This window comes from Manis javanica, chromosome 9, assembly GCF_040802235.1.
Source record: "Manis javanica isolate MJ-LG chromosome 9, MJ_LKY, whole genome shotgun sequence".
Lineage (NCBI taxonomy): Eukaryota > Metazoa > Chordata > Mammalia > Pholidota > Manidae > Manis > Manis javanica.
In genome coordinates this window covers 3,475,103-3,487,902 of record NC_133164.1, presented here as the reverse complement: position 1 = coordinate 3,487,902, position 12,800 = coordinate 3,475,103, and the positions used below count along the sequence as shown (strand labels likewise).

General features: G+C 43.1%; 1 protein-coding gene across 6 annotated transcripts in view; it reads left to right on the top strand.

The window, feature by feature from the left end:
* MYO16 (myosin XVI) overlaps nucleotides 1-12,800 on the top strand; it is a 513,550-nt gene that overhangs the window by 139,263 nt on the left and 361,487 nt on the right. For all 6 annotated transcript variants that reach the window (XM_037024949.2, XM_073212365.1, XM_073212366.1 and 3 more), the window contains exon 3: nucleotides 10,440-10,510. In XM_037024949.2, the coding sequence (XP_036880844.2) occupies nucleotides 10,440-10,510 (71 nt within the window). The remainder of the gene's footprint in view (nucleotides 1-10,439; nucleotides 10,511-12,800) is intronic.

Below are 12,800 nucleotides of genomic sequence, written 5' to 3'. Positions count from 1 at the left end.
ACATTTGATGCACGTTAAGTCTTTAATTTTGATGAAGTCCAACTTACTTATTTTTTTCTTTTGTTGCTTGTGTTTTTGGTGTCACACCTAAGGAACCATTGCGCCATCCAAGGTCATGAAGGTTTCGCCCTGTATTTCCTTCTAAGAGTTTTATAGTTATAAATACTACATTTAGGTCTTTGCTCTACTTTGGACTGATTTTTCTATATGTTGTGAAGTAATTGTCCAACTTTATTCTTTTGCATATGGATATCCAGCTGTCCCAGTAGCCATGGATGCTTGTTGAAAAGATCATGCCCCCTGTTCTGAAATTGATGATCTGTGACTCTTGTTGAAGATCTGTTGAGCATAGATTTGGGGTTCTGAATACTCAGTTTCATTTCATTGGTCCATATGTCTATCCTATGCCAGTATCACACTGTTCTGATTATTATAGCTTTGTAATAACTTTTGAAATCAGAATATGTGAGTCATCAACTTTTTCTTTTCTTTTTTTTCTTCTTCCATTTTCTTTCTCTTGCAAGATCATTTTGGTTATTCAGCATAACTGTAATTCCATATGAATTTTAGGAGCAGCTTCTACATGTCTGCAAAAAAAAAAAAGGATAGGGGTATTGGGGTTTTGATAGGGATGTATTATGGCTTTTTTGATAAGAAAAATGTCCTGGGAGCAGTTTGCTGTCTCCTGTCTCCTTTCCCCAATTGGATAGGTGGTGGTGTTCTCACTGATAATCAGTGATAGTAAGTCAGTGTACCAAAGAACAGCTATTGTTTTGTAACCAGCATTTTGGATTATTAATATTCATTATTTTAACAGTAATATGTAGCAAATTTTTCATCAAAATCTTTTAGTGTGAAATAAAATACAATAAAATCAGCAATAAATGTGCAATTATGATTTATCAAAAAGCAAACACCATGTAATCGCCACTGAGGAAACAAAATAGACCATTGCCTGCCACCCAGGAATGCAAGGTTGACTTAACAGTTAAAAAGTACTGTGATTTCCTACATTAGCCAAACAAAGCAGAAACAGCCATATACAATAAATACAGAACTTATAAAACCAGTAAGAATAACTACTAAAACTAAAAAATATTGGGCAAATGGCTGGGATTGGTACCACAGAAGATAATATCCCAGTGGCCAAAATGTTCTCAACATTATAACTCATCAGGGAACTGCAAATTAAAATGATAAAGTGATATCTCTTCTACCCATAATAGCCAGTGTCAAGTGTCAGTGAGAATGTGGAGCAACTGGAACATTAATATATTGCTGGCAGGGGCATGAAGTGGTACAACCATTTCTGAAAACTGTTTGGAGGCTCTAATATATTTAAATGTTTGCTATCTCTGTGTCCTAGCAGTTTCACCTCTAGGTATGTGCCTTATAAAAGTGGTTACATAATTTTACCAAAAGACTTGTACAAGAATATTGACAGCAGCTTTCATAATAGACAATAATTGGAAATAATTTGGTGTGGACATTTTATTATTTAATCTACTTGTCTGTTCTTGGACCAATGTTCAAGAGTTTTAATGATGGTAACTTTGTAATAAATCCAATATCTTCCCTTGTAATACTTTGCTCTGTTTTTAGCTCAATGAAGATTTCAAGCATTTAAAGAAAAGTGTGCCCAGCCTGTCTGGTTGTCTTTAGTGAGTCAGTTGATCCAAATCATCTAGTCCATCAGAGCTGACTTTGCATGTATGAAATTTCAGTTTTAAAATTAGTTTAAAAAAATGAATATGTGTGATGCATTTGGGTCACAATTCACAAAATATCCTGCACTCAATGATATGTTTGTCAGTTTACCTGGTAAGAAGGATTTGAGGGGAAATATAAAAATAAAAAACAGACAACATCTATACCACTTCAACCAGTCAATGAGTGTTCTACCGATTACCTGCACATGTCTCCTGTCCTAGTTTATTGTTAGGTAGTGGTCAGTGGCACAAATGCTTAGATATTTCTTTCCCCTTTGCCTATTTTTAGCTTTTTATTTAAGCAAGTCACATTTTAATAACTGAGGAATATTTATATCATTCTGTTTTTTTTATATTCCTAAGATGTAAACAGAATTTTAGATTAGTAGTGATGTCAGTTGAGTACCTCATTTTATTTATTTGTAAAATGAGTCATATTTCAAAACTAAGGTTACTTCCAAAATTTGGCATATAAATACATTTTAAACTTATATAACATAAATTGACAGTGGATTATATACATACAGAGAAAATAAAAGTGAGGCATGTGTTTAGACTGCGTGCATTCTGGATTTGCTATTCTTACACCGAGGTCTGAGGAAATATAATGCAGGTAGTTTATGTTGTTATAAAACTGTCACTTTGGGTGTGTTCTGGAATGTTAAAAGAGTTAATGATTTGGGGCTGGTTCAGATAGAGAGGCCACTTCTGATTCTTGCCAGGTATATGTACCACAATAATGTATGTTAGAAATGCTGTAGAATAGGTGAGTTTGATAACAGCCTTTTAAAAAATATTTTTTCAGTTATATGTCAGTGAGGGCCTTGAAGGAGAAAAGGGAGGAAATGGTTTATAAGCAATGTTTTAAGAGATAAATGGCCAATAACTTTCCAAAATGGATTCAGGATCTTCAGCCACTGATTTGAGGGCTACAGATCCCTCTGCTATGTAGTAATTTCTTGTTTGTCTTCCCCACCCACCTAAATTGTAAACTCTGTAAAGGCAGGGCTTTTTCTGTTTTTCTCTCTGCCAGACTTCCAGCTCCTAAAGAGTGCTGAGTGCCTGAAAGGCCTCCACTGGGTGCTTGTTATATTAGTTACAGCTGCACAGCTGGGTTGGAATCGGGAGTTTGAATCAGCCTGGCAGTGGGAAGACTGGACCTCAGGCTCATAACCTCCCATCAGATCTGAGCTGGGTAGGACAGCAGAAATCATAAACTTACTGTAAAGTAATATGAAATTAGTCTCAACTGCCCAGGGCCAGGTGTGGCTAGGACTGGCCTGAGCCCACTCCATCCCGCAGTGCAGCTAGCTGAGTGGTAATGGTTCTTTTTGCTTCGTCTGGAGGCCCGTGGTTCCCTGGAACCGTCGTGCAGCCCTGCGCTCTGCTCTCGTGTCCTTTCCCAGGAGAAGGTTCAGCAGCATCTTTGAGTGTCCCATTGACGTATGTGAGCCTGATCCAAACCAGGAGTGACCACTTAAGCTGTGACTGCACTACTCACCTGAATATAGATTCCAGTCTGACCCTCACTGTGAGCTCCCGAACCTACTGTACCCCCTTATGATCATGGCCAGCCTGGGGCAGAAACAAGCAGGACAGCCCTTCGGATGCTGACTTCCACTGACCCCACCCTTCCTGGTATCAGGGTCACTGAGGTGCCTTTAACTTAGAAATGTAGATGAGTGGACACCTGCTTGCCTGACTGAAGTTAAGAACCTGGGCCCTTATGTTTTCTTAAGTTCTACTGACCATTTAAAGTACAGTGAGGGTTGGGAATCATTGCCCAGACTTGGGCTCTGTCCTGACCTGAGGCCACCGTCCATGAAGACCTTGATTCTCTCCTCTCAGTTGGTCCCACTAAGCCAAGGTTCAGTCAGGCAGGTTTGGTAGATATGCATTTATTGAGAGTAAGTTGTGAGTTCTGAGGGATACTGTGGCACACAGCAGTGGGGGCCAAATTCTCAAATGCAAATTAATAGAAAGGGATCTGCTATGAATTCTTAATTTTGCCATTTACTAATTCTGTTGTTCCAAGTCAGGTGTGAGCAGGTACTTTTCTGAGACTGTAAGATCCTCGCAGATTTTCTCAAAATGAATTTAGGTGGCCAGGTGAACCAGGGTCTCCCGGTTTAGATCCCACTTCAAACTACTGAGCCAGAGTATCTGGAGGTGGGGCTGGGTGTGATTCTAAAGTGGGGAGAAATAGCCGCTGAAGGGGGAAAACTGGTTGGTGGAGGAGATGAAATTTAACTTTAACAATGGCTTGTGGCCCTTCCTAGGGCCACGTACAGACATGCAGATGTCAACAGTATTACACTTCTGTGGTGGAGGTTCATGGGGAGGGAGCAGTAATGAAACAGCAGTTGAGAATCACTAAACTAGGAAATCTTTTTTTAAAAAAATCCTCAAGTCATTCTTAGCCATCCTAAAATTTGAGTCCTACTTAGTACAGGAAATGTGTAGGTTAAATTTCTGTGGTGTTCATAGCACCGTTTCTATATTCCCGCCTTCTGCTTCCGTCCTTACCGACTGAGCGGTGAGATAAGATAAACCTTTTAAAATCTTTCTCAGAGGGCAGTCCGTTGTGGAGAGTCTCACATCTCCATCTTTAGGCGTCTTCATGTTGATGTTTCCATTACTTTCTCAGGGAAAGAAGACACTGGCTTGCTTTTTTGTTGTTGTTATTCATTGTTGCTTTTTATTTAGAAATAACTCAAACTTACAGAAAAGTTGAACAAATAATACAAAGAACTCACATGGACTTTTTTGACATAGCACTTGCTGTTCCCTCTCTCCAGAAAATGCCTTTGCAGGGCTTCAACTAGGACAATATTTAGAACCCACAGTTACATATCTTACACTTTTCCTTTCCTCTGTTGATCTGAAATGTAAAGTCTTTGTGAGCACGGACCCACTGCCATCATGAGAATTGCCAGAGGGGAGTGAGAGATTGTCAGGCAACCGCACGTGCACAGCAGCTCGGATGGTCAGCACCACACTTACTGTCACCACGTTGCCATCAAGTTACTGTCGTCAAGGTGCTGTATCATCAACACGGAGAAAGCACAGTAATAGCTAGAGACTTAAGATTAACGTTAACTGCCAGGTGGAGTGCTGGGCTTGGTTGCTGGGTGGGTGTATTGCTGGTGACCATGGAGACATCTGCGGGGACAGCTGCATTCTACGGAAGCTCCTTAGCAATGTTTCATGATGTATTTTCATCCGATTCTTACCCCAGTAGCTGAAGATTTAGAAACCGAATGTTTCTTTTTAAATATCAAATCATGCCCCCTACACAGACATCTTGCTGGAGTTCTGCGGCAGCTTGATAGTGAAGCCAAGGATACACAGTACGTGCTGAATCAGTTCCAAGTGGTGACACTATAAAAGGAAACCCAAGCCTCATGATTCTGTGTGGTCCCCAGATGGCTGTTTTTCCCTGAGCTGTTTCCCTGCAGATTTTACTGTCACAGGAAGATTCAGAGTCCTGGTGCCATTTCACTTGACTGGCAGTTTGAATCATGTTAGTACAAGGTTGCTATGGACCCATACCTTTTTGAAGAAAGTATTTTAACCTAAAATTGGGCAGTTTCCCAGAAATTAGTAATTATGAGGGAATTAAAATGGATCTTGATTCCTGTTGTCCCTGAGTTGAAGGGTTGACTCCAACTCTTTGGTGGCCTGAGAGGTAAAGGGTCCCTTCGATCTTTGTGACCGAGAACACAGTCCTTGGGGTCACCCTGCCTGCCCTTGAGTTCTAGATCCACCTGCTACCCTTGCGGCTTGGGGGCATCACGTGATCTGTCAGTGCCTCCGTTACCTTGTTAGTAGCACAGTGACACAGATACCGTCTGTATCCTAGACTTGAGAGGTTCAGAGTGATTCTTACACTAACATGCTCAGAGCATTATCAGACCCTAAGTGCTTAGAAAAATGCTTAGTATGTGTCAGTCTGATAAAGATGTGTCCCCTTCTTTTTCAAAATTCTTTGTTACAAATTATTATGCAAGTGATATTTTCTTCATTCTATCTTTATATCTAGGTACTTCACAATGTCCAGTTTTATCACTTAGCAGAGGCATAGAATTTAGCTCACTCCACAGTTTGTGTACTTAAAGAACATGTTGTTTATTTTGTCAATCACTGATTATCTTATTCTTGAGCCCCCACCTGTGGTACCTGGGGAGAAAGCCAATCAATATCCAGTCTGTGGTTCTCATTTAGTTCTATCTGATAATGCAAGCAGCCCTTTCAGAAAACAGCCCTCCTATCTAGAAGAGCAGTGCTTAAGTGGTCTGCATAGGTTGCTTTGTGGCCAGAAGGAAGAAGGGTTGGGGCTCATTCATCTGTGTCACTGGCAGGGAGGAAGTGCTAGCCTCTGGGGTGGAATGTCCTCATCCCTGGACATCCTTAGACAGGGCACCTCACCCACCTCGGGGCTGCTCCCTTGACATACTGGACCTTACTCACCCTTCCAGTTCTTGAGAGTCAGTTGTTAAAAATTCCAGGAATTGCAAATTGTTTGTGAAGCAGTTAAACAAAACCTGTAGTAAAAATTAAAGTATATACATTTACAATTAAGCATGTTGTAATGAAAACACATGTAATATTCAAAACTTATTCCTTCCTAATTAAGTCGGTGCATTCTTCTCTCATTTATGCTCATGAAGCTATTTACATCTCTTGGGTCTGTGTGGTGGCAATGCCACATGATCATGCGCTACGTCACATCCTTTCTAAACTCTGGGGTTAGGGACATACATTGGTAGCCTGATCAACCATGAACTTTGACAGCTGCTACAAATTGGGGCTTGATTTATTGTCTTACTGATTGTCTAGAATTAAAGTGATAGAAAAAGTATTGATGCAGGTTGTACCTCAAAATGCATTGTATAAGCAACCACTCTTATGAACAGCACCAAAAAATGTGATTAAATATGATTACGTTATTCAAAAACTATTACCTTATTTGGCAAAGATATCTTTCAGACCGCTGACAAATGAGTGATATTCTGATATACTTCATTGTTGCACATTAATCTCACTCAGGAGTCAGCAAAGTTTTTCTGTAAAGGGCCAGATAGTAAATATTTTAAACTTTAGGGGGAGTCACATAAAATCTGTCTTGTATATTCTTCCTGGATTTTTAAAATGTTTTATTGTGTTTTTCCTTACACAGGCTTTCAAAATATTTTTTAAAAAATCATTCTTTATTCAAAGGCTGTACAAAAACAGGCCAGGGCTGGATTTGGCCTGCCAGGCATAGTTTGCTGACCCATGGCTCTTACTCATTAATGTCAGTGAAACAATGAGTGAACCAAAATATCAAGGTCATGTTTACTCATTGTAGCCACAGATTGACTGTGGATATAAGAGTTCAGCAAAAGTCATCAAAAGTCATTCTGTGAGAATCACGTGGGTATATAGAATTTATGATGAGTATTGTATATTTAATTATTTGTAAACTGTGGGCTGCATAGGTTTTTTATCAATAAAATATGTAGTGAATTTATAAATAAATATCCACCCATCTGGGCATCCATCCACCTTTTCGTCTGTCCACCTGTCCATCTGTCCATCCATCCATCCATCCATCTAGACATCTTGGTATCTAGATCTACGTCTCCCTCCCATCCATCCTTGAGCATTCACCCGCCCACCCTGCTTCCCGGGTCAGCACCCATCCATGCTCTGCATGGCGTCTGCTGGTCTCCCTGGGCTTGGTGGCTCAGCCCACCATGGCTGTCAGGGCCACCATGGACCCCTTCCTGCACCATGTGGCTCCGATTCCCAGTACATCCCAGGCTGGTTAGTCGATTCTGTAACAGCAGCAAAGCCATGCACCCTCCTGCAGAGACCAGAGACCCCACTCCTACTGGAGCAGGATGTCAGCAGAGAGTGGGAGCAAGAGGCCCCTCTGGCCTTTGTGCTGGGCTCCCTGCTGGTTTAGTCTGCCCAGGCGGTTGGAGGAAGTATGCTGTGGGCTGGGTGGCTTAAGGAGCAAGATTGATTTCTCATGGTTCTGGAGGCTGAGAAGTCTGAGACCTAGGCACCTGCAGACGTGGTCCCCGGGAGGGGCTTCTCCTGTGTCTTCACGTGCAGGAGTGTGCACTCCGGCCTCTTCATCCCCGTGCAAGGGCACTCATGCCATCAGGGCCCACCCTCCTCACCTCCCACATTGCCACCTTATCATCCCTCAAAGGCCCCAACTCCTTAGACCTTCCACTGGGAGTTAGGATTCAACATGAATTTGGGAATGACAGGAACATTCCGTCTCAACACTTCCCTAATGAGTCTTTTCCTCCTTTGCTTAAAACCCTGTGGTGTCCAAATCCTTAGTGTGGTGCCCAGTGTCCTCCACGACCCACTCCTCCCAGCCACGCACAGTCCCCACCGCAGTCCCCCCGCTTTTCCTTCTTCCACTGCCTCCTGCCTGGGCCCCCTCACTCACTTCCCTGCCCGGTAATGGCACGTTCGCCCCCCAAGGGGATCTGCCGAGTCTGTGCTGAAACTCAGCGCTGAACAGGCAGAAGGTCGTGAGAAAATTCAGAATAAACCTTAAGCTGTGGATTCATGATATATCATTAAGGCGTTTTTTGACATCTGGTAATCACGCTAATAGAAATCCCTCAATGGTCTTTTCTGGGTGCCAGGAGGCATGATAAGCATGTTTCGTGTGTTGTGTCTTAATTTTCAAGATGCCCCCAAGACACGAGTCTGATGGTCGGTTGCTTCCCCGTGGGGCCGGGCCTCGGAGCCACACTCTCTAACTCCGAGGCCGCGGTTCCACGGACTGATGTTGTGTGTGATTCACCGCTCGCGCACACGGGGGATTCGGGGCACACACCTGATGGCATTTTCCTGCTGCTTTAACTCCTGCAATCTGCCTCACACTGTTGTGTGATGACATCGTGCAAGGGCTTTGCTGTAAAGATTATAAAGTGTTGTGTCAACATTAGTGAATTCAGATGAATAATTATGTTAGGTGAAAAAGAAATGTTAGGGTAAAAGTGTTATTTATCTACTGAGGAAACCATTGGGAGACATATTTGATGAACTTCTGTTGTCTTGAACGGACTTCTCCAAATCAAGGGTGGAAAGTATGAGGGAGAAAGAAGGGCTTTCATGTTCACATGTTTGTGTAGAGAGACGGAGGGAGGGGGAGCGAAAGACCCTCTACACCCCATGCAGCAGGCGGCTCTTAGAAGTATGGTGAAGGAGAGAAAGGCAAGGGCCTCACCTTCTAGAATTCTCTCCTGATGGCTGAGGGGCAAGATCCCCAAGGAAGTGAACTATACTCGGATGATGTGAGGCTACAGGTGATCATGTAGGTGTCATCTTTGTGAAGTTTTGGGTAATAATTACTGACATTAAGAGAATTTGTGTTACGGAAGGAATTAAAATCTTAATTGAAGAAAGAGCCTCATCAGAGGAAAGCCATTTGGGAGATGAGTAGGTGTGGACATGCTTCTTCAGGAACTGTCCCAGGGAGGGGGTGGGAGAGAGCAGGGCAAGGCCCCAGGAGTCAGGCTGAGTATCCCTCCTGACTGGACAGAGGAGGGCTGTGTCTGACTTCTCTGGTGACAGGGGTTTGGACAAAGGGCATTCTGACCTTAGGAAAGGCCGTGTGGACGGCACATTTGGCTCTCACCATGTCACCTCTGGGTTGGAGGGGTGATCCGTCTGCCTTTCACGCTCACCTCATCCATCACCACAGATGGCTGTCCTGGAGAGGAAACTGCCCGAGTGACCGTGCCTGTCCATCCCCTCGACACCCTCTGTGATATGCAGTTAGACTTGGGGAAGATGGTAACAGACCAGATATGGGACACATAAAGGCCTTGGGTACCATAGAAAAGAAGGTGAATTCAGGTAACATTACACATGACAGAGAAACCTCTGGGAAGACAGTGGGAATGTAGCCATTTTGTACAGGTCTGTGCTATAATGGAGAAAAAGAGTAACTGGTACTTTAATTATAGTTTTTGTGGAAAATGCATTAATGTTTTTTTCTTAAGACTGATACTGCTATTACCAGTGGGAAGTGCTGTGGGTGAGCCCTGCTGTAAAGGCAGGTCTCGGAGCTCACTGCAAGTAGCAGAGAATGTGACACGATCCATCCTAACGTCTGTGCCACCCAGATACTAATGAAGTCACCTCTGCTGTTCAAATGGAAGCATAGGTCACCTTTCCACTGTGCATTTATTCTGATGATTGGCATACGTTTTGATCTATTTGGCTTTACTAATTTAGATATAAATAGCTTTGTCCCATGGTGCTTTGTGTGAATCATGGAAGCCAAGCCAAGGGGTAATTGCACGAAGGGAATTTTAATGTGCAAAGTGTAAACTTTCATTGTATTAAGCCAATGTGTCCTAACAGGTTTAAAAAATAAAAATCAAGTGAACTAATGCATACGTGAGCCTAGTGAAGTGACTTCTTTTCATTTTCTTTGTCCTACAAAAGATGTATGAACTAGACACTTTGAAACAGTGAACTGTGAAATGTGTTCCTCTTTCTGAATAACTTGCATGGCTGACAAACGGAGGATGAAGCTTCCTGTTTGAATGTGAAGAGAAATCATAAAAGCACGGCATCAGTTCCCATGGCAGTTAGCATGTCCTCTGGCTTTCATGGCTGTTTGCATTTTAGATGTTAATGAAATGCTACAGCTGTGGTTCAGGGTGTGGCAGGAAGACAGGCTCTAACCCGACTCTCTTATTCTTTCAGCACTCCGGCTCCTGACTGAGGGTGCAGATCCACACGCTCCGGTGTCCTCGGGAGGCTCCTTGCTCCACCTGGTAAGAGCTGTGACGACCAGAGCAGACCTGTGGTGACACCAGGTGGAGAATCAATTAGGGCCTCAAAACTCAGGAGCAAAGGGCACATCTGACAGATGATGATCAGGGAAGTGACGGGTCTCAAATTCACAAGCTTGGATAATGAGCTGTGATATTTATGAATTACCCCATTAAAGTTTGTAAATAATCTTTAACAAATGCAGTTACAATCTCTGCCCTAAAGAAGATGCTTTTGAAAATGAAGCATAATAATATTGTATTCATTATACAGCATTAAACGACCATCCTTTCTCTTCCTTCTACAAGTTTTTGCTCTAATGAATGATTACCATTCTCAGCTTGTGGCTGGGCTCATATAAATGTGAATAAAACTCACCTACATTCTTTCGGAAACAAAGCAGGGAATGATTAAGTGGATCAATAAATAAATAACTCATAAACAAGGAAACATTATGTTAGGTTCCCATGTAATGTTTACTGCTTCAGTTGGGGCAAAATTAAGTAAAAGGATTCACTTAGTCGTCTGTAAGAGTAATTGAAAGATTAGAATTTAATTTTGAAAAATACACAAATTAACATAACAGAAAACCCTAATTGAGACTGGTCTATCAAGGTAGAAGAAAAGCTGTGTTCCTTCAAGTCACAGCCGCTGTGTTAAAGGAGGTCAAATGTCAATCAGCCGGAAGCTCCTGAACACACCACCATTCCTCAGCTTTGACTGCACGTTGGAGTCGCCCAGGAGCCCCGTCCCCAGCCCCGTCCCTGGAGGGTCTTAATTTTCTGGGATGTAGCGAGTCAGTGCCCCCCACTAGGTGGCTCTAATTTACAGCCAAGATTGACAACCCCTGCAAGAACGACTTGTGCCTACAAAGGCTTAAGACATCTGGGGTGCAGCTAATCTTACTATGCACTCAACAGAACAGAAAAACAGTTCAGAATATTGAGGGGAGATAGAAGAATATAAGTTCTTTTTCTCCAGCATTGACTGAGATAGAAAGATATTTCTAGATTACCTTTACCTTCTCTGGAGTGTTTGGTTATGAACCGTGTCTGTTTGATACTCACATCATTATGTGGCTTACGTGGTATTTTCAAGGAGCCATGCCTCATTAGCTCCTCGTTAGATCCATGGTTGATGGACCCTAGACTGGGACACTCTGCTGGCACTTCCCACAGGTGGGGCTTCTTCCCTGGCCGGCGTCAGTGGGCTCCTTACCAGAAGTCCAGCGACCAGCGTGTTCCCAGAGAGACAGGCTGGCCGCTGCCTTCTCCTCCTATGGGTGTCTGCCCCCCCTCGGGTCCCCATCAGAAGATGACTGGGAGAGAACCGGATCTCATGCCGGCTGCTCGCTGTCTCAGCTTCCCCCTCGTATGTAGCTCCAGATATACGTGCTCCTTTCATTCGAGGTGGTGTTTACGCTCACTGAGGCGCGGTTCTCCCCTCCATAAAGTGGGTATGTATTACCTGAGCTCAGGTACTCAAAGTATTAGTGTGATGAATCATGTACCCAAGTATGTGATGGTCCAGTAGCTATGAAAATGACTTTTAAGCTGTAAAGTCACTTTGATATATATTGATCAGTATGTGCAGTACATTGTATTATTTATAGTGTGCTTTCATATAAATTAACTTTTTCTTTTTGATATTCACCAAAAGTATCAAAAAGCTCTTTGTGGTTGGGATTATGCCTGTGTTACTATAATTAGCGACTGGAAGCTGGAAGGAGTATTAATTTGGCCAGGTCCATGTAGCAGTAGATGGTGCTGAAGTTGAACCCTGGCCTCTGGGGTGTCACCACTTACGTTCCTCAGTGGTGCTGACAAGGTGCTTGTTTGAGTTGCCAGAGAACACGTAGTCGTTCCACTTACACTGGTGGGAGATCGACCTTTCCTGTGCACAGATCTTATCAGTTCACTGCTGTGTTACCAGGAATATGGTATTTGTGTGTGTGTGTGTGTGTGTGTGTGTGTGTATGTGTGTGTGTGTGTGTGCGTGTGTGTGTGTGTCTGTGTCTGTGTGTGTGCATGTGTGTGTGTGTGTGTGTGTGTGTGCGTGTGTGTGTGTCTGTGTCTGTGTGTGCATGTGTGTGTGTGTGTGTGCGCGTGTGTGTGTGTGCGCGTGTGTGTGTGTCTGTGTCTGTGTGTGTGCATGTGTGTGTGTGTGTGTGTGTGTGTGCGCGTGTGTGTGTGTCTGTGTCTGTGTGTGTGCATGTGTGTGTGTGTGTGTGCGTGTGCATTGGACAGAGAGATGGAGATGCCTCTTCAGATACACTGCGTCCAACTTCTGCAA